This window comes from Gadus chalcogrammus, chromosome 16 (genome assembly GCF_026213295.1).
Source record: "Gadus chalcogrammus isolate NIFS_2021 chromosome 16, NIFS_Gcha_1.0, whole genome shotgun sequence".
Taxonomy (NCBI): domain Eukaryota; kingdom Metazoa; phylum Chordata; class Actinopteri; order Gadiformes; family Gadidae; genus Gadus; species Gadus chalcogrammus.
The window spans coordinates 8,579,476-8,603,730 of NC_079427.1; the positions used below are offsets into that span (position 1 = coordinate 8,579,476).

The 24,255-nt window shown below is 49.1% G+C and overlaps 1 protein-coding gene across 1 annotated transcript in view; it reads right to left on the bottom strand.

Moving 5' to 3' along the window:
• LOC130405794 (protein furry homolog) overlaps positions 1-24,219 on the bottom strand; it is a 34,010-nt gene extending 9,791 nt beyond the window's left edge. Inside the window, exons 1-26 of the mRNA XM_056611018.1 lie at positions 23,003-24,219; positions 21,485-21,595; positions 20,185-20,339; positions 19,325-19,424; positions 19,049-19,220; positions 18,086-18,363; positions 16,009-16,155; positions 14,410-14,578; positions 14,051-14,141; positions 13,848-13,930; positions 12,934-13,087; positions 12,487-12,590; positions 11,795-11,980; positions 9,694-9,889; positions 9,106-9,227; positions 8,432-8,619; positions 7,915-8,009; positions 7,214-7,839; positions 6,328-6,425; positions 6,074-6,244; positions 5,757-5,897; positions 5,068-5,253; positions 3,883-4,047; positions 3,569-3,643; positions 3,250-3,420; positions 1,478-1,693 (exon numbers count right to left, since the gene is read on the bottom strand). Coding sequence (XP_056466993.1) covers positions 1,478-1,693; positions 3,250-3,420; positions 3,569-3,643; positions 3,883-4,047; positions 5,068-5,253; positions 5,757-5,897; positions 6,074-6,244; positions 6,328-6,425; positions 7,214-7,839; positions 7,915-8,009; positions 8,432-8,619; positions 9,106-9,227; positions 9,694-9,889; positions 11,795-11,980; positions 12,487-12,590; positions 12,934-13,087; positions 13,848-13,930; positions 14,051-14,141; positions 14,410-14,578; positions 16,009-16,155; positions 18,086-18,363; positions 19,049-19,220; positions 19,325-19,424; positions 20,185-20,339; positions 21,485-21,595; positions 23,003-23,206 — 4,404 coding nt within the window. The 5' untranslated portion in view covers positions 23,207-24,219. The remainder of the gene's footprint in view (positions 1-1,477; positions 1,694-3,249; positions 3,421-3,568; positions 3,644-3,882; positions 4,048-5,067; positions 5,254-5,756; positions 5,898-6,073; positions 6,245-6,327; positions 6,426-7,213; positions 7,840-7,914; positions 8,010-8,431; positions 8,620-9,105; positions 9,228-9,693; positions 9,890-11,794; positions 11,981-12,486; positions 12,591-12,933; positions 13,088-13,847; positions 13,931-14,050; positions 14,142-14,409; positions 14,579-16,008; positions 16,156-18,085; positions 18,364-19,048; positions 19,221-19,324; positions 19,425-20,184; positions 20,340-21,484; positions 21,596-23,002) is intronic.
• Between the last annotated feature and the right edge of the window lie 36 nt (positions 24,220-24,255).

A 24,255-nucleotide genomic window follows, 5' to 3' on the forward strand; every position in this document is an offset into this window, starting at 1 on the left:
CAATCATGCTGAGTTTCAATTGCAAGAAGCAGAATAGAGACACACCGAACTACGGGGGGACTGTTTGGTGTTTGTGTGTAAACACAGTGTGTCAGAGAGGGACTGAGGAACAAGGAACATCAGAGAAGGGACCTGACAGATGTTCAGACACGCAGCGTCTTCACTCCTTACTGATAGGAGAATCCCCTTCAGGACCCCCGTGTCTCACTCAATCACAGCTCCAGATAAACACTCAGGCTGCTCACACCTCGAGGCTACAAGGACTCTGAAGTTATAGCCACGCCATGCTGAATAAATTCATCAAAAAATGCTGTTGTCATGTGGGGCTGTTCCACCAAACCACGAGAAGACTGTTGTTTAAGATCTGTCAACGTTGGAAGCTGTTTTTGGTTGTGAAAAAGCCTGCTCAGTGTATCCTGTATGCCAACATTTATAAAAATGTACATTTATCCTGCGTAGCATAGACCCAGTTTATGAATTCAGCTATAAGATCATTCCGGAGCAAGGCATGCTGATCAATGAGGGCCAGGGGTAGACTGTGGTGAGGACGTTGGATTGGACCAAGTGCATCTAGTTTAGGCAACACAAGGCAAGGCAACGTTATTTATATAGCACTTTTCATAAATGAGGCAAACTCAAAGTGCTTCACATAGAAACATGCCATAAAATAAAATAGTAGATAAGTAAAAGAAAACATATGCAACTTAAAATGCATTGTCATGTATTCATAGTCTCTCTGGTATGAGATCATGTAATAACAGTCTCTCTGGTATCAGATCATGATTTAACAGTCTCTCTGGTATCAGATCATGTAGTAATAAAATAAAAATAGATGGAAAATAAAGGCAAAGTAAAAAAAGCTATTTATTTAAGATTTAGCAGAAAGCTAAAGCAAACATAAAAGTCTTCAATATTGTTTTAAAAGTGGTCAGATTTGGGCCAAGGGGGTTGCGGAATCCATTCCAGCTATTTGTTGCATAGTAACTAAATCCTGCTTTCCCATGTTTCATGTTTATTCTGGGAAACAGATTGGTCTCAGAAGATCTTATTGGTCTAGAAGGCTTATGTAGTGGAAGCATATCAGCTAAATATTTTGGCCCTAAACCATGTAGGGATTTATAGGTCAGCAACATGATCTTAAAATCCATTCTCTGACATACAGGGAGCCAATTACAGCCGATTAAAGAATTGGTGTGGTAATATTCAATATCTTTCTTTCAGGACTCAATGCTAAACGTGACCCTAGTGAGTTGACTCAGTAATGAGTGCAGCCATCAGGAGGACTCACCAGCTGAGAGTGGGACAGGCCCTGGCTGACCCAGTAGTGGGTGAAGCCATGAGGAGGACTCACCAGCTGAGAGTGGGACAGGCCCTGGCTGACCCAGTAGTGAGTGCAGCCATAAGGAGGACTCACCAGCTGTGAGTGGGACAGGCCCTGGCTGACCCAGTAGTGAGTGCAGCCATAAGGAGGACTCACCAGCTGAGAGTGGGACAGGCCCTGGCTGGCCGAGAGGGAGTCGTCCTCCTCCTCTGAGGAGGAGTCTCCAGACTCCCGGTCCCCCCGGGCCAGCAGGTCCAGGCTGGGCAGGCTGGCGGCCAGCAGGCTCTCCTCCAGGGCCGGGGTCTCGCCCTGCTCCAGGCTGTCCATGGAGCGCCTCCGCACCCCCCAGTTGAAGTTGTCCACGCTCTCCCCCTGTAAGGCAGCCCGGCGGGGCCGGGGGAACAAGGTGAGGGGGGCTGGTGGAGGGGGACAGCGGGCAGCGGAGAGCCACACATGCATGGATGCTACGCAGGCTACTCGTAGACAACGCGTGTACTCACGCACACACACACACACACACACACACACACACGTGCCATCACGTGCACACACACATGCACGCATTCACACAAGGGCACATACAGACACACACACGCATCGGGCACACACAGATACATGCGTGCTCACACACACAAACGTAGACTTACGAGATACACGCGCACACATACTCGCACACAAACACAAACGAGTGCATACACATGCACACACACGTACACGCCCATACACACATACACACACACACACACATGCACACAGGCACATACTCAAACACACACACATGCCATGCAGTGCAATGGAGGCCAGGTTGTGGTCTGTTGGTCAGTTTCACACCCCAGAGTACAGGGCGTCATCCTGGTGTCAAACTACAATACATTAGCTCTCCTCATGCGTATACCTTCTGTTGTATCATGTAAGGTAGTGTTTGTAGCCACATATTGATGAATACAACTACTGGCTTGACTTGAGTCAGGCAAGTCTCGATGCAGTTATATCTCTGGCCACTAGGTGGAGCCCATGCACCAATAATCAGGTCTGGGTGTTTTCTTCATTCACACAAAGTTTGTCTATATTAGAGTTAGGAGTGACATTTTATTTAGCTAATAGCTGCTTAGCGTGTAAACTGCACTTCACTGTTTGACATGCACACACACACACACACACACACACACACACACACACACACACACACACACACACACACACACACACACACACACACACACACACACACACACACACACACACACACACACACACATACATACACAAACGCACACACACGCGCACACATGTAATACAATGCCAACTGTGTGCAGTTAGGACGACAGAGCAGGTGTGTCTACAGAGCATTTAGCTGGACTTACCTGGAGCTCCTGGTAGCGTGGACAAAACAGAAAAGGAGGGCAATTACACGCAGGAGAGAGACTGAGAGATGAAATCAAAAGCTCTCATTCCTTCTGTTTCATTCATTTCTGTGTTTGTGTCTGATTATGTCTAATTTTAGACCCCTTTTTCTCTGGTTGTTTGATCTCCACTCGTCTCGGCAGAACAGATAAAAGAGAAGCATAAAGGAGATAATTGCCTCTCCATGTTTGTTTGGATACACCAGCTACTTGTATGTACCTGACTTCCACAAATACAAATAAATGAAAAGAAAATGAAATATATGTATTCTCCTCACCTTGTGTTTTAAATCCTATGAGTGCTCCTAAAAATGACCGCACTCTGTCGAATGTTATTTTTAGAAACGTATTCATAAAAAAAAAATATTTATTCAAATGATGATATTTTAGTCTAAGTATTGATTGTTCTTGTCCTCACTTTAAGTCGCTTTGGATGATATAACAAAATCTAGAATCACAAGATTCTTCTAAAGGTAGAATCACAAGCTTTCATGCGTTTTTTCTCTTCTCCATTGCTGTGGTTACCTCTCCGTCCTCCAGCTCCACGTCCAGGAAGTCGAAGTCCCGGAACACCCTGAACTGCTGCTCGGAGCAGGTGTCCTCCATGTTGTCCGGGTCTCTGGTGCCATCAGAGGAGGACACCAAGCTGGGCTGCAGCTCCATCAGGTCCAGCTCCCCACAGCTGGAGAAGATCACCTGGGACGCGGACACAGAGGAGACAGCAGGGTCAACAGGACATGATGGTGCTGGTGGTGGTGGGTGGGTGTGATGTCTTAGTGTGTATGGTTCTACGGTGTGTGATCTGATGGCTCTTTGGTGTTTGAGGGTCTGGAGGGGAACCTACTGAAGGGTTCTTGGTGAGTCCAACTTCTTGTCCACATAAGGACAACACGTCCACCAGCTTCTCCCGAGTTCTCTTCTGCAGGAGGGAGATGAGTGAAACGCTTTATGCACACAACCAGAGTGGAAGATAGTGAACTCTACTTAAAAAAAAAGAAACATTCTAGTTAAGAACATTCTAACCAGAATCAAATTAAAACTAAAGACACTTTCAGCAGATAAAGAAGACGAGAAATCAATGTTTTTTGGGAATCCGAGGCGAACATATACAATGTGCAATCCGTGTGTGAGCGAACGAAGACCCAGGCCTCCACTGACCTGGGAGGACTGAGGCCTCTTCCAGCTGACGGGCACCAGGACGGGCTGGGAGGAGGAGCCTGAGGAGGTGGAGGAGGTGCTGCGGGTCACGGCCAGGGCCCGGCTCTTACCGTCGCAGCCCGGGGACCCGCGGGGGTCGTCACAGCGCCGCCCGATGACGGGCGTCTACCAGCCGGGAGGAGCGAGGACAGAAAGGAGGAGAAAGGACGGAGCGGATGAGGAGGAGCGAGGAGGGCGTCAGGAGGAGAACGGTGGCTCCCGATTGGCTCCCAGAGGCCTCAGTGGAAACCTTAAAGCTCCGGTTCCGATCGCAGGAGCGAGCAGAACGTGAAGGCCAGCAGATGTTGAGCTAAACTGTTCTCTAATGCTGGGCAGTGCTGAAGGGCTTTTAAAAAGAGGAGAAAAAAATAAAAAGCTGGGAGAAAAAAGTTCTTGGAGACAAGTCCCTCAACTGTTCTCCTGTTTGATCCTAAAACACACCTAGGAGGTTTTTCCAGTGCGTGTGTTGGGGGGGTTTTACGCCTGTCAGTTTGAACCCAGGCTGTTTCACACACAAAGGGCGGCAGCAAGCGCTGACATCATTTCCTGCCATTCATAAAGAGCACACATAGCTGCCTGTTCAGTTCCCACACAGGCACCACCCTGCGTCTATGGCGTCATGCTCCCAAACCCTACCCTTAGCTAATTGTGTTTACCTTTTAGTAGCCTTCCAGCTAATCTCACATGGGATGCTGAGAGAGAAAATACTAGCAAACGAGGAGAGGGGGAGAAATGTTTCCTCTGCTCAAAGGCCAAATAGCATTCCATGCTCCTAGACTCACAAGCTAGCTCCCATTAGCTTGAACAAATAACCAAACACTAAAACAACAACGCTTTCTGTACATACCAATCATAAACAATAAAACTCTTCTGACTGTGCTACTACTACTGCGACTACTACTACTTCTACCACTATGACTCATGTTAATATTGATAAAGTGAATAATAAAATAGCAATAGTCATGACGTTAATGTATTGGTTAGGTTAGGTTAGGGTGTCTTGAAAGGCGCCTCTAAATTAAATGCATATATTATTTATTATTAAACTCGAATAACTCCAAAAATGACACTAGTCCCAACAATAGTCATACCAGTAATACATAAATCCTGATTATTAAACATGTGTAATATGTGGACATCTCTGACCTCCGAGATGTCGAAGTGGAAGTGCAGGGTCTTCCCAGGCAGGGCTTTGGAGGCGCGGTCCCATAGCCGGGCCCCGGGGGGCTCCAGGGGGCCGGGCTCGCTGGGGGGGCCGGAGGGCTGCACCAGGCTGGCTGAGCGCGACACCACCAGCTTCAGGATGTTCAGAGCCTCCCTCCAATGGGACGTCTGGAGGAGACACACGCACATACACACACACACACACACACAAGTTAACACACGTCTACAGAGCCTCCCTCCAATGGGTCGTCTGGAGGAGACACACACACACACACACAGGTAACACACGTCCACAGAGGCACACACACACACACACACACACACACACACACACACACACACACACACACACACACACACACACACACACACACACACACACACACACACACACACACACACACACACACAACATTAAAAGGCCCAGTGTAGGAAAATGTAGCACAATAGGTATGTATTTATTGGGGTTTAAGGACACCAGTGGTCCCCTATAAAGCCTACCATTAAAACAAGTCAAACATGAAGAGCAAACAGATCCCTCAAGATTCTTATTTTAGGGTCAATTTATTGTGTGTGTGTGTGTGTGTGTGTGTGTGTGTGTGTGTGTGTGTGTGTGTGTGTGTGTGTGTGTGTGTGTGTGTGTGTGTGTGTGTGTGTGTGTTCCCCCTCACCTGTACAAATTTCTCGATTGTCTTCAGCACCTCCATGTTGAACGGCTTGGCCTGGATTCCAGCCAGATCCATGTGACTCAACAGGCTGTAGATGATGTGCAGCAGTGTCTGTTGCATGCTGGGAAGTCCCTTCTCCAGCAACTGACACCGTTTGGAAAGGAAAACATAAGTGCCTTTTCCCTTAAATCCAGAAATGGTTGTACCTGAACATGCCATAGTATCTTCGCTTAGAAAAAACGATCAGAGCAGAGAGTGGTTTGGCTGTGCTCACTCGGCCATGTAGGTGACCATGCTGAGAGTGGTTTGGCTGTGCTCACCTCGGCCATGTAGGTGACCATGCTGAGGGTGATGTCCGGGAAGGCCTCGTGGAGGTATCGGCACACCACGTTCACCCAGGAGAAGCAGTCCCGCGTGTAGGCGTGGGTCTTGTACAAGGTCATCACGTGCGCCAGGTTGGACAGCTTGGCGTTCTTCTCCTCCAGACACACCTGCCGAGCACCGGATATGGAAAACGGTTGGAAACAGACACACTCACTTTACATGATGAGACGTAAAATGCTGGAACACGGACCTGTGCTATCCTCTGGGCGGCGTCTTGGCAGAAGAGCGTGGGGCCGTCAAAGTTTTGGACGAGGTGCGGCAGCAGACAGAGGACGTTCAGGGGGAAACCTACGCAGGGGAACAAGGACGGAGATGACCACTCGGTCCCACAGAGACACTTCCATCAGGACACTAAAACGGACGTGCCCCACTCAAACCTGTGGCCTGACGAGAAGTGAACGAGAAACTGACGCACATCCGCTATTACGCTGGCAATTCCATTTCTTTTTTTCATTATATAAAGTGTTTTATGGCCTTTTTGTTCTTTAATGGGCAGGTCAGTGAAGACCGGCAGGGAAGTGGGTTGAAAAAGCCCCCCAGAGACATTTTAGGTTCTATCATCATTGGAACAGTGAGTGTGTGGACATTTCCGTTTTTTTGTAGTTTTCATGGTGATCTGGTCTGGTGGTTGGTTTGAAAACTCGTGCAGGGTCCAAAGTGTGGTTTGTGGTTAACCTAGCGTACACAAGGCCTAAAGAAAAATTTTGTTTGGTTCCGGTTTCCGACCGACCCTGTCAATTTATGTGCAACCCAAATTATTTTATGAGTTTTATAAAAAAAAAAATATATATATTTTTTTTTAATGTGATTACGTTTTGGTACAGCACCTCTATAATTACGTTTTGGTACAGCACCTCTTCATTCTGTACAAGGATGAGTGAATTTTCTCGTTTTTAAATGAAAACAACCTACCTATCATTCGCTGCCGCTGGAAAAAATAAAATAAAAAAATAAAATAAATTCCCTACCTACCCATGACCTCAACTGACAACCAACAGGAACCAAACTTTTTTTTTTTTTAGGCCCAATCTGTGACAAGACAAATCCCCCTGCACAATATACGCAAACCCCTTCACCTATGGTCTGGGAGGCGTCCACCACGGGCACACGGCACACAGGCGTGAGCTGGCAGAAGATGTGCAGGGTGAGCTCGGTGGTGGAGGGCGAGGTGAAGCCCTTCAGCAGCAGCTGCTGGAGCCCCCTGAAGCTGCTCCACCTCAGCTGCTCCTGCATCTTCTCCAGCTTCTCCCGGCTCTCCGGCTGCTCCAGGCACACCTGGGCCAGCAGCTTGCTCAGCAGCCGGAGGGACATCTGGTACTCGAACTCAAAGTCCGACTCCATGAGCGACACGCCCGCCCAGAAGATGGTGGCCAGCAGGTTGCTGGGGTGGTTGGCGTTGGAGGGGTCGTGGAGGTTGTCCGCCGACGAGGACAGCGGGCTGTGGGCGGGCTTGGCCGGGCCGCCGCCGCCGCCGCCGCCGCCGTGCGCGAAGCAGGCCTGCAGGCGGTCCATGGTGGCGCTCCGGGGGGGGTCCGAGCACGAGCGGTCCGCCTCGCCGAACTTCTTGGGCACCGAGGAGCTGCGCTGGTGCCGGCTCCGGTCGAGGCGCCGCGGGTTCAGCTGGCCCGTGCTCTTACGGTTCGACATCAACCGCGCGCCCCCGCCGCCGACGCCACCGCCCAGGAAGTCAGGAGACGACGCTCTGTGAGGGAGAAAGGCGTTCGTTAAGCGCGCTGGGAGACCGGGGGGATGGGGGGGGAGGGGGGACGGGCCGTACCGGGTCAGCAGGGCCAGGAGGTCCTGGTTCTTTAGACACTCGGCCAGGTTATCCACCACCGACTCCAGAGTCAGCAGGACCTCCAGCACGTAGCCCTGGGGGGAGAACGGACGGTTGGTGCCCTGACGGTGCTTTTATCACGACGGTGGTTGTGTATCAATGCATGTAAAAGTAGCGCAGTAAGCAAAGAACAGCCTGTATGTTCTTTTAGGATAAAAAATGAAAAGCCAAGGAATCTAATCTGTTGAAAGTCCATTTTTATTGAGTGGATTCCAGTTGTTTTCAGTTGTTTCACATCTGGACACTCTCAACTAGGGTGTCAAACTCTGAGCTGAAAGGTTCTGATCGTCCTCAGCCCACCTGTACACTACCTGCTCCTTAACAGCATGCTGAGTATACCTCCAGTCACATTGAATAACAGCGACTAATAGTGACATATAAGCAAGAATCTCCTAAATTAGTAAATAGCAAACACACCCCACCCACCCCCACCCCCACATTAAACCCCCGTACTGACCTGCACCTCCTCCCCGTGCTCCCCCACCACCTCCACCAGCCGGGACAGCAGGTCGGACACGGCGTGGGCGGAGAGGGGCTGGCGGAGGGCCCGGTACACCTGGAAGGAGCGGCTGGCGTAGTGGCGGGAGGAGCTGCTCAGACCCGTCTGCAGAGCCACCTCGCTCAGCTGCTGCTCCAGGTGGACGTCTGCACGGGGAGGACAGACAGGCAGGGGACGGGGCAGCCGGACAGGTGGAGGACAGACAAACAGGGGGCAGAGCAGACAGACAAGGAGAGGAGAGAACGGCAGGGGACAGACAGACAGGTAGAGGACAGACAGGGGACAGTGCAGATAGACAGGCAGGGAGACAGACCCACAGGGCCAGACAGATAGTGGACAGACAGGCAGCAGACAGACCCACAGGGGACAGAGCAGATAGACAGACAGGGGGACAGACCCATGAGGACAGACAGACAGAGGACAGACAGACAGGGGATGGACCCAAAGGGGACAGACAGTCAGAGGACAGACAGACAGGGGATGAACAAACCGAGTACAGACAGACAGGGGACAGAGAAGAGAGAGAACAGAACGTGAGCTGTGCATTGAAGAGCCACCATTGTAACGGCAGGATTGCTAGGTTTTCTAAAAGGGGACATCTGTCAGCCCGGTCCTATTTGTGACATCCGGACCTGACTTGGAGTCCTTGAACACGGAGATGACGTGGCGCAGGAAGTTGGTGAGCTGCTCGGTGCTCTTGGAGTTCTGGTTCTTGGGTGAGATGTCCTCGTGGCACCACAGGGGTCCGAAGGCTCTGGAGAACCCGAGGGAGAACCCCGTTAGAGAACCACGTCTTCCAGGTCGGTACTGGTACTACTGGTCATGATGTTTTCCAGTTAAAACCAACCAAAGATAAAGAAGATGCTACGTTTCAGCTGCCTGCCTTCCTTTGTAATGTAGCCAATGTGCATTCAAATCAGTTGCGGGTTCGACGTCCTTCATGCAAAGAGTCAGCTGTGTTAGAATGTTAGGAGCTTGTTGGCTTTTGCATAAAATACAAATTTGCCTTGAAATTGATATGTGAAGTTGGGCTTTATCCTGTGATAGTCCCTGTCTGACCGTCAAACCAGTAGGGGGCGTACTAAAACCAGGGACCCACTCATCAATACAGGCAACCTTAGGATGTGATCGGTGACCCGGCTAGTGTGGAGAGCCACGACGGAGCCAAGATGGAGCAACGATGGAGCCAAGATGACCGCTAGCAGGGAGAAGGCCGGTACCTGGTGGTGAGGAACTCGATCAGCTTGTTGGTCTTGTGGTCCAGCTGGCCAGAGGAGTCCAGCTCCTCCTGGGACATGTCGGGCAGGTTGCTGGTGCTCCCCCCAAGGCTGAGGCTGGAGGAGGTGGAGGAGGAGTTCAGACCCGAGTCCGGGACCGGAGACCCCTGGCCCTCCCTCAGGAAGTCGAAGCCTCCACCTGGTTAGGAGAGGAGGTGGGCGATCATTGGCGACGGGAGGTAGAAGTGAGAATATTGCTGAACAAATTTCAAAATAAAATTTAAACATTTCAAAATAAAAGTGGAATTCTGATAGACTGCGTAGGATTTACAGCACTCGGTTGCATCGACGCGCTGTTACTTTGAAAGTCGCAGGTGTCGAGGTATGGAGCGCTTGTGTGTGTGTGTGTGTGTGTGTGTGTGTGTGTGTGTGTGTGTGTGTGTGTGTGTGTGTGTGTGTGTGTGTGTGTGTGTGTGTGTGTGTGTGTGTGTGTCTGTGTGTGTGTGTGTGTGTGTGTGTGTGTGTGTGTGTGTGTGTGTGTGTGTGTGTGTGTGTGTGTGTGTGTGTGTGTGTGTGTGTGTGTGTGTGTGGAGGAGACCCAGGGAGTAGTAGGAGGGGCTGTGTTTTGGCATCCCAGGAATTTGGATCCAATTAGTCCTGTCTACAGGTTCTACTTCCCCTGCTCTGTTTCAGACGCCATCAGGTTGAATATCCGTGCAGCGGTAATGGGATGGCGCAGCTAAACACCACCGAGATAATATCACGTTTGTTTGTGTTTGGAGTCTGTAAAGGACACTCCCAAACGCCGGCTATGCCCAGGCAGCACCACCCACAGACAGGGGGGGAGGAAGCAGACAGGGTCGGAGCTATAACACAGCACAGTCTAAGATTATCGACTGCAGCTAACCCTCCTCCATGTTGACACCATATATAAAATATACCCAGTGAGGCCAAGGGAGTAGGGCCCCATGCGAGCCTGCTGTCCCCTAACCTCTCCTTAGGCAGGGGCGAACACCTTCTCAAAGGGGAGGCCTGGCTTTAGACCTCTAGAGCCTCAGATACACTCACACTTAACCCGCGATAAGGCAATGACAAGCTGCTTCAAAACCTCCCTTCACACGCACTTGAGGATTTTTGGTACATTGTAGACGCAACACTGTGTGTGTTTTTGCTTGACTGGCCTTTTGCAATTATTACTTCCATCGTCCATGTTTTAAGCTGTACCTGTTGAACTCAATTCCTAGCATGGAATCATGAACCAAATACCTTATGAGCAAGTCTGAGCATAGCGTCGTGGTTCTTCAGAAGAAAGTCGACTTTGCATAGCAAATAAATACTCTCTCCTAACAAAGAATTTCCAACGCACTAATTCATGCAGAGATTCAAAATAAATAGAAAGGGACGGAAATCCAGATGTGTGCAGCCCCACCCCTGCAGAATGCCTGTCTGGGTGCGCGTATAAATAGTCAGGTTGGAATGCTTTAATCAAGACCCCTGATGTCCTCTGCAAACAATATTGTTGTTGGCACCGTTTCTAAATATTTCCGCCCCCTGATAAGGAACTTATCTGTCCTCCCCGACATGGAATGTAAGATAAATTCCTGCCGGTGCTTTGGCAGAGATTAGCAGAGGGAAGGCGCTTTGGGTTAAATGTACAGCTGCCACGCAAACACAGCTTCCCAGCTCCTCCAGGGAAGCTCACTTAGTCATCTCACGCTCACAGACGCGCTCTCCTTAGGAGGGTTAATGACTGGTAATGCCTGTTGTTGTTCCTGGTGCCACAATCTGAATGTCCCTCATAAATCATGTTCCGGGAGTTGTTCTCTCATGGACGGCGAGGGGATGTTGTTATAAGATCCAGAGAACATCTTTGTTTCATCCAAGAAGTTTGTATTGCTGTATTTTTTTTTAACAGTAATCATCTATCATTATTTCCATTATGCGTGCAAATCGTCCAAACTGCCTGGCCGAATGTATACCCAAAGGGGGAAATCCAATCAAAGATTGATAAAGAGAAGAGAAGGTTTAGTATTCAGATAACTGTGGATCCAGAAGGCAACGTAAGAGGTTCTGAGTGTCGGTATGATACGCCAAGGCCTGGTACCTGTGGCGGAGCCGTCCGGCTGGAAGCTGGGTGGGCTGGTCAGGGTTCTGCTGGCGTTGACCTCCCGGCTCTGCAGCAGCACAGGGGCGATGCCCTGGAAGTTGTTGTTGCAGGACAGGGTGATGAGCAGGTGGAGCAGGAGACGCTTGCTGTGGTCAAACACCTCTGGGCGGCAGTGGTCCATGCCTGGGGGGGGAGAGGGGAGGGGCCGCCGTCAGTTCACGCTGAGGTCACTTCAACTTTTTTGGAGAAATCCAACGTAAATGTCGGGGTGCGGTGTAGGTGGGGGGGGGGGGGTTCAGGGTTAGGTGTTAGGGTTAATACAATGTCTTAGGTTCAGGGTAAGGGTTTAGTTTAGGTGTCAGGTTCAGGGTTGTTGTCAGGGTCGGGGTCAAGTCAAGTCTTAGGGTCAGGGTTTGGGGTTAAGTACAGTCTTAGGGTCAGGGTATGGGTCAAGGTCTAGGTTAAGTAAAACCTTAGGGTCAGGGTAAGGGTCAGGGTCGGGGTTAAGTTAAGTCTTAGGGTCAGGTTAAGGGTCAGTATCTGGGTTAAGTACAGTCTGAGGGTTAAGGTCGGGGTAGGCACAGTCTTATGGTTAGGGTTGTTGTCACGGTTAAGTACAGTCTTAGGGTTAGGGTTAGGGTTAGGGTCGTGGTTGGGTCACTCTTAGGGCCAGCCAGGGGAGGTCGTACCCAGGAACAAGGCGTGCAGCAGCAGGGGCAGGTGGATGGCCCAGTCTGCTCTGACGCTGTGGTCCACCACCATCTCCGTCATGAAGAGCACGGCGATGTTACACCTGTCACAGAGAAGACCAAGGATGAGGCCTCCCATGAATAGTAACTCCCTGCTTAAAGGTTCTGGGTTTGATCCCCAGTGAGGCTTATCAGTAGACTATCCTTAAGAAGGAATAATATAAACCTCTGCCTGCTCCTTCATGACATCTATCCCAATCCATTGTCATGCGCTTAGGATGGAAGTTTCTACTTAATAGTTAGTCGAGGGTATACTGACACTATTATAGTTTGATAGAAATGTATACGTGGGCCCAATCCCATTTCTACCCCTTACCCCTTCAAAACAAGGGGGAGGGGTAAGGGGAAGGGGTAAGAGGTAGAAATGGGATTGGGCCTTAGCCCTACCTGTGCAGGGGTCCTCGTGGGGGGATGGTGGTCTCGGGCAGGAAGTCCACCAGTGGGACCCAGCAGCCTCCGTTGGAAGGCATGGGCAGAGGGTGGGGCTGGTTGGTCTCCACCACCGACACCAGCCATGCGGCGTAGGGGGGCAGGGGGTCGCCTGAGGAGACACGCACACGAAACACATGAAGCATCACTAAGGTTAATGCAGCCCTGGGGCCGCAAGGGGACGGGACTTTGAATGGCATGGGACATCCACTTTTTTGGAACCCTTCAGCGTTGACCCGTGTGTGCTTATGTAGATCAGCCCAAAAACCTGTTTGCTTATCGGCGGTTTATTTATCTTGAACAAGCGGTTCTCAGTATTCTGTCATGTTTGACTGTTATTGAGACTTAAAGGTGCAGTGTGCAGGATCAAGTGACGTCTAGGCGTGACGAAGGCACATTCTAACCAACTGAATACATCAACAGCAGCAACATCAATCTAAGGGAACGAAAACACACCGCTTGTTATTTATTTTCAACTTCCTCCCACCAGTTTCATTGTTATTCAGACGCTGAGGCAACTTGGACCCGGGAAAGAGTTGAAACAATCGGTCGATTTCAGTTCACTGGCAGTGGCTAAGAACCCCCCCCCTCCCCAACCACACTCCCCCCCCTCCCCGGTTCCCCTTTAGTCCGGTGCCAGTTGCCCTCCTCTCAACCCCCCCCCCCCCCCCCAGCAGAGTGCGGGCCCCTCAGATCTCAGGGGCCGTTCTGTTGCGGTCCTCCTCATGCATAATCAATAAGACACACCATCCCCTGCGCTCCAACACCCAGCGTGCTCCCCCGCTAACTGCTGGACGGTTCACACCCCCACCCTCGCCCCCTAAAACCCGACCGAGGGGAGCCCCCGGCCGGGGGGGGGAGAGGCCACTCACTCTTCTCCTCGTCGTAGGAGCCCCCGGAGCTGTTGCTGTAGCGCGACTCCAGGCGGTTGTGGGCGCGCTTGATGTGGCTGAGCCTGCGGGGGGTCACAGAAGGAGAGCACCGTGAAGAGCTGGAGATCCAGGGCCAGGGCTCTGAGGTCACAGGGCTCAGCCCGGGCGATCAGTCGGGGCTAGCTGGGCGTTCGCATGCCTACCTCTCCTCGCTCTCCTTGGACGCTTTGGTCTCGTCCGCGTCGGCGAAGCCGTCCTGGCCCGCCACCACCGTGTTGTTGCTGGATGTGGTGCCTAAAACATGATTTATGTTTTGAATATATTTTTGACAGCTTTAGTCGTACAGAACACCAGACTTTCTGTATAGTCCTATTTACATACATTCTGAGGTATGAGCACCTCTGTTTATTTATGTGATTGGCTAGCCATGAAGATATATGAACCAATCAGGGTGATGCCACTGACATCAACCAATCATAAACCCATAAATGATAAACTAGACTCAAAGGTTCTTAATCCTATTTTGACCACCAGGGCGTCAACAGGGAGCCACCAGGCGTACCTGAAGCCCCAGGGGGGGGCTTGCCCGTGGCGGTGAAGCGGTAGAAGGGGGGGCTGTCACAGTGCTGGACCACCGGGTTGACGGGGTCCGTCTGCTGCAGCTCGAACAGCAGCTCCTCCATCGTCTGGATGGTGTTGTCCCGACACAGGTAGACCACCACCTTCTTGATCTGCACACACACACACACACACACACACACACACACACACACACACACACACACACACACACACACACACACACACACACACACACACACACACACACACACACACACACACACACAAAGTTATGGTCCATGGTACTGCCCAGGTAGACAGTTAGCTTACAACACTAGATGGATTTACATTTGAATTTATGCATTTAGTTATTTTAGACATCAAAGCTAGCGCAATAATTTATTTTAGGAGCATCTTCTGTCATAATTGTTGAAATTATTTTTACATCCCAAAGGCAGTCAATAAATAAAAAATATATATTTGCTGTATGTAATCCAATTTGGGATGGGATGATGATAAGATGGCCTGCCTGAGAAGGCCTACCTGTCGGTCTAATACCTACTGGCTGTCATGTGTTTTGGGGGAGTGGGGGAGAGGGGTGGGATTTTCTTCGGTTGGATACTTTTAAAATATAGCTTTCTCTGGCTGATTTACACAGATTGCCGACCCTAGCACCTATTATGCTTTTTCGACTTTTATGACCTATAAACGTTGATATAATGATTTATAGTCATGTTTAACTATACTAATGTGTCAAATAATGGCATACATGCATTTAGACGTGTTTCCTGCTGACCATCTGGGGTGGCTGTGCAGAGCGCTAACACTAGGGACGCCAGTCGCCATTCACTTATTCAAATTTCCGGGATTTAGCTATGTAGAACAATCCGGATTCTCCATGTATGGTAATGCTGCAACATGCTCTTCCGGAAGGTAACCAATCACAACGGAGTGGGGTTGGCAGGAGGGGGGCGAGGGGGCGTAGAAGGACGTAGCCGAGTGTTGACAGAGTATGCTGAAAGCTCCCAGATGAGAGGAAGAGTTTCCTGAAAATCTACATCGTTTTTTGTGCTGTGATTCGTGTCAGGTTGCTCTATAGGAGTCATTAAATAAGAAATGAAGACCAGAAAAGTAGTATAATAGGAGATCTTTAAGGAGCAGGTAGACGGGGGGGTATCTTGCTCAAGGATGCAAACCATTCTTAAGATTGCGGACCTCGCAGGTCAAACCTTTCAGACGTGATGCTCAAGCTAAGACTAAGACTAGTGGGTCAAACAATTCAGAAGCAACGCACAAGCTGAGACTGAAACCAGCGGGTTGAACCATTCAGACACGAGGCTCAGGCTGAGACTGAGACCAGCGGGTCGAACCATTCAGACACGATGCTCAGGCTGAGACTGAAACCAGCGGGTCGAACCATTCAGACACGATGCTCAGGCTGAGACTGAGACCAGCGGGTCGAACCATTCAGACATGATGCTCAGGCTGAGAGGGAGACCAGCGGGTCAAACCATTCAGACACGAGGCTCAAGCTAAGACTGAAACCAGCGGGTCGAACCATTCACACACGAGGCTCAAGCTAAGACCAGTGTAGGCTCACGTAGGGCAGCAGGGCGGTGTCGCTGCTGACTCCACACAGACTGATGAGGAACTGCAGCGCGGTGCGCAGGTTCTGGCCCCAGCGCTGGTTGTTGACCAGGGAGTTCCAGGCGTTCTCCATCTCCGGCCCGGGAACGTCGTCTCCGTACTGCCCGGGGAGGAGCAGCAGAGGAGGGTTAACTTCACCCAGTCAGGTCCCTGCCTGGACCCATATCCATCATCCATAATGACTATATTGAGGCTGTCTATTCTGGACACGGCCTGGTACACACACACACACACACACTACAGAGACACATACACACACACTATGCTGAAACACACACACACTACATAGACATACCCACAATAAGCAGACATACACACAAATTATGCAGAAACACACAGAGACACATACACACACACACTACGAAGACACACATACACATAGACGCACACACACAAACACAACTAAACACACACGCTACGCAGACACAAACACACAGACACACACACTAAGCACACACACTAAACACACACACTATGCAGAAACACGCACCCACTCAAAATCCCTCTAGTTATGTAACCTGTTTCACGAACCAAAATATAAATGAAAGCACTCAGAAGTACTCAGGGCTATCCAAAGTGTCAAACATAAGTGAGGCTGAGAACTATGGAAGCATATATGTAGCAAAATTTCAAATGGCAATGCAATTTGGAATTCCATTATGCATTTGACAATGCATTATGCAATTTTATAATGTAATTTGTAAATACGTTATTCAAAGTGTATTTTAAAATGCAAAGTGACAATGCAATCCTCAATTAAATTTGCAAAAGTTCTAACAATACAAATAGAATAACATTTTGTCAAATTCTTTGAGTTCCTTTATACAAATTGAAAAGCTATAGCGTCCCCGTGATTGCAATCCACTTCGCCACGCTCCGTGTGTTGCGATATTCAAATGACATTTCAATCCGCAAAACGGAATCCAAAACGGAATCCAAAGAGGAATCCAAAGAGGAATCCAAAAAGTCAATATGCAAAGTGGCAAACGTATCAGCCAATCAGCGTCTGGGCGGGAACTACGTCACTTGCTCGTAATTTCCTTGTTCACTTCTAGTTCGTATGTGTCAGGTCCATGGTCACCAATGGTGATTATTGATACGCTCCGAAGTTTGGCCGATGATGTGGAGAACAATCGTGTTGAAGACACAGATGCAGTAGATAGAGTGCGTGTTCTGGGAGATAGGATAGACGACTTATCCTCACGGGTACGTTTTGACGCCAGTGTGGTAAACACAAAGATTTCCAAAGTGCTAGAGGCACTGGGTGCGAAACATAGGGTCGGGAGACCCACCGTCTCCACCCACTCCTCACCTACAAAGCTCTCCACAACCTAGCCCCCAGTTAACTCTGGGACCTCCTCCAAGAATACACTCCCTCCCGCTCCCTCCGCTCAACCTCTGCTGGACTACTATGTATCCCCACATCACGACTCATTACGAATGGGTGCCCGGTCATTCAGCTGTTCAGCACCCAGGCTCTGGAACTCCCTCCCCCCACACATAAAACAGTCTGACACAATAGAAAGTGACGTAGTTCCCGCTGGTGGCTGATACGTTTGCCACTTTGCATATTGACTTTTTGGATTCCTCTTTGGATTCCCTCTTTGGATTCCGTTTTGGATTCCGTTTTGCGGATTGAAATGTCATTTGAATATCGCAACACACGGAGCGTGGCGAAGTGGATTGCAATCACGGGGACGCTATAGCTTTTCAATTTGTATAAAGGAACTCAAAGAATTTGACAAAATGTTATTGTATTTTTATTGTTATAACTTTTGCAAATTTAATTGAGGATTGCATTGTCACTTTGCATTTTAAAATACACTTTGAATAGCGTATTTACAAATTACATTATGAAATTGCATAATGCATTGTCAATTGCATAACGTAATTACTTATTGAATTGCAAATTGCAAATTGCATTGCCATTTGAATTTTGCTACATATATGCTTCCATAGAGAACTATCTAAGCAAGCATAGATACGATTTTGAATCGAATCCTTCTCGTTCCTCTTCCCCCTGTGCGTACCTTGGCGGTCATGAACATGAGGTTGTTGAGGACCATGGAGGTGGCCTGCAGGGACCCCCATCCGCTGCCCATGAGCTGGTGGTGGGAGGCCCCCAGACCAGCGTCCCCCGGAGAGGCCTCGTACTCTGGGCTGCTGGGCGTGGAGAGGGGGGAGAGAGGGGAGAGGGGGGAGAGCAGGCCCTGGTCCACCAGCTCTATGTTGGAGAGCCAGGGCAGGAGGTAGGTGAGCATGACCTGCCGGCCATTGGGGTGGGTGGTGGGGAACCTCTGACTCACCTCTGGAGACCGGAAATGGGGAGAGAGAGAGAGAGAGAGAGAGAGAGAGAGAGAGAGAGAGAGAGAGAGAGAGAGAGAGAGAGAGAGAGAGAGAGAGAGAGAGAGGGAGAGGGAGAGGGAGAGAGAGAGAGAGAGAGAGAGAGAGAGAGAGAGAGAGAGGGTGAGAAGGGGGAGTGGGGAAGAGAGATAGGGAGAAAGAAAGAGAGAGAGAGAGACCCAGAGACAGAGACGGAGAGGAGCGAGGGAGAGATAGACAGACACAGAGACAGAGAGAGAGAGAAAGAGAGGGCGAGAGACAAAGCCAGAGAGAGGTTAAGTCAGGTAAACATCAGTACAGTAAAGTGAGAGATTGTTAACAGAAATAAGTGCTGCATTTGTCCCATCGTTAATATTGATCTTTGGAGAGCTTTAGTGGAGCTATTAAGAGATACGCTTTTTTGTCATTTGCTTGCTGGGTCGTCATAGCAACAGTAATAGTCCTGGGGGATTTTAATGTTTTGAATTGGGAGCTATTGGGAATTGAATGGACTAACCCACGCACACACACAAATACACATGCACACACTCACACTCGCACCCACACACAAACGCACGGACACACACGCACGCACACAAGCACACACACACACACACACACACACACACACACACACACACACACACACATTGACTCGTGCGCCTGGTCACCTGAGAACAGAGGCAGGGTGAGCTCGGGGTACATCCTAGCCAGCTGGCAGGAGAGCTGGGCTAGAGAGACGCTGTAGAGAGGTGGAAGGGGCCGGTGGGTGCCGTACAGAATACTGCTGGCCTTCTGCTCCCCAATCCTCTTAGAGTAAACAGACAGCTTAACCTCAAGAATCTGGCGGGACGGATAGGAAGAGAGGGGACTTAAGTCAGTTAAAAACATATTGGAAGTAACCGGAGCGATGGTTTGTTTGAGGTCTGCTGTCCTGAGTTCTGTACCTGCATTAGCTGCATGGAAATCTCATAGATTTCCCTACTGGAGTCAGACGCTTTGAAAAGCACCAGGTTCAGCAGGGTCACCAGGTCACATGGGTAGTTCCTGCATGGCGGGAGAGAGAGAGAGAGACGGGAGAGAGAGGCACGTTTACGTCACACCTCCTCCGTCCTGCGTAGAACCATGGGCTGTGTGTGAGAGAGGGGTTGACCAAGGGGTTGTGGCGAGAGTGTGAACTCCTTTACCGAGATCGATAAAGCAAGGAAGGGACGTGTGAAGAGGGGATGAATGGAGAGCTAGCCCTCTAACAGGATTAGCTGAGCTGGAGCCCTGAGATCGCTGGCCAGAGCCGTTCACACCCCATCGGAGGTAATGTGGAACGAGGCCAGTGGCTGAAGGCATCCGTTGCAGGGATGCTGCACGGCATCTCAAACAGGCTGGGAAACATACACCACTGCCTAAACCACAAGATTTAACTACGATTTGATGTTAAGTCAAAGTGAATTTCAGGATCCTTTACTCTGAAAAAGCTGCATGACTTCATAGTGTCTCGAGAGGCAGTAACTTGAACCACAAATGCTAAAAAGGGATGCTAAAATGATGCCATAAATGAACTACAGTTACGTTTTATCTCAACTACAAAGGGATCTACATGACATCTTTCTACATCACCCATAAGGCACTGCAAGCTGGCAAAATGGGTAATTCACCAACATCTATTTAGAATAGAAGAATTTGATCGATCAGTCGTCAACCGCAATCAGGAGGGTTAATTAAAAGAAAAAAATCATTAAAGGCCTCATTAACCTCAAGAACACAAACGCTGCATGACTCCTGTACGGTGAGGACAGAGGGAATGCTCTACCTGCTGCCACACACGGTGGCGATGGCCTTGAAGCAGCCGGACGCGAGCTGGTAGGAGCCATTGTAGCAGCGGTCCACCGCCCAGTTGAAGAGGTGCACCTGCTGGGCGTTGAGCTCCAGCAGCAGGATGACCACCTCACAGCCCAGCTGGTGGACCTGGGAGAACCACACCAGACATCATGACTATGGCTGAGTTCCAAAACACCCGTCCTAACGCTACTTCACTGCAAAGTCTCAATTATGGTTCCACGTCGACGCGACGCAAGGGGGTTTACAGAACCCGTTGCCGCCTTGCGTCCACCACAGGGGTCTGATGTGCGCCCTCCAAAAAATTGGAACCTTGCATCGTGGGCGACGCAGCAGCAAGGCCTGTGATTGGTCCGCTAACTAAAACCAGAACCAAAACAGGTTCACGGTGTTGTCGAAGCGTCTGCATGGTCATTGCGTTGCGTGGACGTGGAGCCATAACTGAGCCTTAAGACGGAGGTGCAGTAGCAGTGAGTGGTGGGCTGTTGTTGATCTGGCCCCAGCACAATCTTCTGACTTCTTCTGAGATTCAAGGGCGGTTTATGTCTGAGGAGATAGTGGAGGAGATAAAAAAACAAACTAAATGATATACTGATGTATCTTTGGTCAGAAGCCGCTTTAGACTGCTCCACTATCTTACTAAATATTAGGTCAGTCACATGGGGAGATTTATAAAGTGAGGGCGAGGAAGAACGTGATATCTCCATTTCCTGTTTGTCTGTGGTGTCTCATGTATCTGCCATGTTTGGTTCGGTAAATCAAAAGGTTGATCCAGTTCACAAAGGGAGGTTCTCTAAGGAGGTATCCCCCTTTCGAAAGATGAAGGTTTTTTGGGTTTGAAAAGCGTGTCCTGGTTTTGATGTGGCACAGGGAGGAATCTATCATGCCATGCCAAGAGGAAGATGAATAACTTCTGTTCTGGGCGATAAGCCAAGCCAATATCATCTATTCAACTCACACCCATGTAATGTAAACACAGACGCACAAGCTGAAAAACCAACTTTACTTCTTATCAAGAGCGAATCAACTTACTCACAGAGAAACGTGCCACACTTTGTGCCTCAATAAATCAAACGCCGAAATGATTAAATTACCGCTAACATAAAAGCCATCTTTCCCCTGGCTGCCCGCCCCCGTAACTAGCTCCCGGTAGGCGTTTGTATCTTTCCACCCTCGATTCGGGGCCCTGAATCCCCGGCAGCGATCAGAGGGGCCGAATCTGGGTCAGTTTGTTGTTTCAATACAAACGGCGCGATGAATCACCGGCCACTTACCCGCTGGTCCTGGCAGGCCAGTATGTTATCCATCCACTTATAGAGGTAGCCGTCTGGCGACAGGCCAACGTTATCAAACGCAGGGCCGCAGCACAGCACTGCCGACATGGCCTGGATGGGACCGGAGGGAAAACAATTAAAAAGGAGACACATTTAGACGAAGATAAACGGTTATTTCAGGAAACTATTCCGTTCGGGGAGAGTGAATTGTTGTTTTTTTGTGGGTCGGGGGCGGAGGGGGGGGGGGGGGGGGGGGGGGATATCTGAAATGGACTGCAGCGATGCTATTTCAGAGGTAGCCGGGTTCTTGAAAGCGTGAGAACGTCTGGGGTGTGCGGGAGGAGGCTGAAATGTTATGGACGGCATTTTTCTGCGTTTCTGTGCTTGTTTGGTTAGTCGTACACGTTTATGTTTATCAAAGCGTTACGGTATTCGTAGGGTCACAACAACCTGAGAAGAAGTGTTTGGGTAATTCAAAGCATTAGCTTAGGGGGATTGGTTTAAATACACCTTTTCCTCTCAGGGGTGTATAAAGAACAATGTCTTTATTATATAATTAAAGTAATTTTTCTCACTGCTGATAACAGTGTAGTAAAGAGCAACAATTCTTTACAAGTGTCTTAAAACTTAAATAAACAAAGGGTCAACACAGTCTTAAACAAAGTACAAAATGTAAATTCTAATTACACTACTAAAACACCACTAGGAATTCTGGGTAATGGGTCAAACATGCTTGCTCTTAAAACCCTAGCATGGCCACTAGCACTTCAGGCCATGAAGCAATGCAGTAACTTTGTTTTGTTAATGAGCTAAGCTGTTTACAGGCGATAGCAGCGTCTCCCAGCAGAGACCTGATATGCTGCTGTGTTAACGGGGCTATGTGTCGCCATCGCAATGACTTTAACCTCTATGTATAGACTATGGCACAGGCTAAAATTAGAAGATAAGACATCGAGGGGTCCAGTTTAGCTTTGGCTAAGTCATCAAAACAAAGTTGGCCGACAGCAGTGAAGGAAAATGCATAATTGAACAGTGCATTATATTGAACAGATGGTAGCAGACTATAAATGCCTGATGTATACATAATATGTTATGTACCATTAAGGTCAATCTACCTTCTAGGCAGAGAAATGCTTTGGCCCTTAAGGGGAAAATACTAGAGGTCGAGGAGGTCATAGAGAAGGGCCTGAGTCACCCAGTGGGCATCATGCTTCCATTTTGTTTTTATCCAAAGCGACTTACATCGGTTAACACACACATTGACACACCGACAGCAGAGTCAACCATGCAAGGCGACAGCCCGCTCGTCAGGAGCAGTTAGGGTTAAGTGTCTTGCTCAGGGACACATCAACAATCAGTTAGGAGGAGCTGGGGATTGAACTACCAACCTCTCGGTTACAAGACAACTGCTCTACCTCCTGAGCTAAGCCGATCTAAAGGCTGGCTTGGTGGGGGAACTGAATGCAACATTCGAATCAGACCCAGGGTGGGGGCCCCCCATTGGGTGAAGGTGTTTACCTTCAGGGCACAATACTGATATCTGGTGATTTGGTGGTTCCTGTCGCTGTAGCGGTCCAGGGGGGTGAACATGATGCTGAACGGGCCGGCCCATTGGCTGAAGAGGATGAAGAGGTGGTGACGAAGACTCTGCTGGGGGAATAGGAAGCGTCTGTGGTGCACTAGAGAGAGAAGAGGCAGAGGAAGTGGAGGAGAGGGGAGCATGAGTCGGCAGAACTAGCCAGAAGCGCTAACAAGCCCTGTGCCAATGTCTGGCTCACTATGCTGAGTCAGCGTACGGGAGAGACATGGACAATATTTTTAAATATATGTAATATTTAATGCGGTTTGCAAAGAGAGGGCTGCACTTAAAATTAACCTTCAAGACTGAACACAAATAGACTGGGACCAGGCGTAATACTAATGTCTACTAAATGCATAATGTCCTACATCTTGAAATACAATGCTGTGTGTACAAAGTGTACAAAAATGGTATACTTATCCCTTGATGTTTTAATGCCTTAATGTCTTGTGTTTCGTTCTGATTGTGTACATCCATTAACGGGTTTCCTCCAGCGAGAGGGGCAGAGCGCTGGCACAGTGTGAGTGATCACCTGCCTTAGTCTCTCCAGAACCCTCTTTCTAATTCATAAACTATTTCTGGAACCCGTTCCCTGGTGGGAAATGTCCAAATGGAGATCAATGTTAAAGTTCTCCTGTTAGACTGCATCAGCCCGGGACAGATTGAGGGCTCGTTTTTAATAATTCATAATCCTATAATGGCCAGCCGGGATGTTCCACTAATGGACTGACCGTCCGTAACAGACATCCTCCCCCCAGAAAGAGTTTTAAAGTGAGCCGATACTTTCAGCGGGGAGATTTGCCCGTCGAGGTTAGCCGGAGGTTAGAGAATTGTTTTCATAGTTGTTGTGACATGATCAAATAAAAAAGGACAGGCCTGAGTCGAATGTAATGTAATAGTAGTAGTAGTCATGAACAGCATGTTCATGACTGGAGAGTGCTCTTCATCATGAAATTAGAATACAATAAGGAATAATGTTAACAATGATAGTTTGCAGATAGTTTGGTGCTACCAGATTAAACAAATATACAGTTTTTCTTCTTTCTATAAAAATAAGAATATATATATATATAAATGTCGTTTTCTATATTTTAACTAATAACTAAGCCTCGTTGAAATCGTATCAGTGTAATAAGCCACATGATCCTGAGGTCCAAATGATTTGTCTGGTGACTCCGGTCTGGAGCTGCGT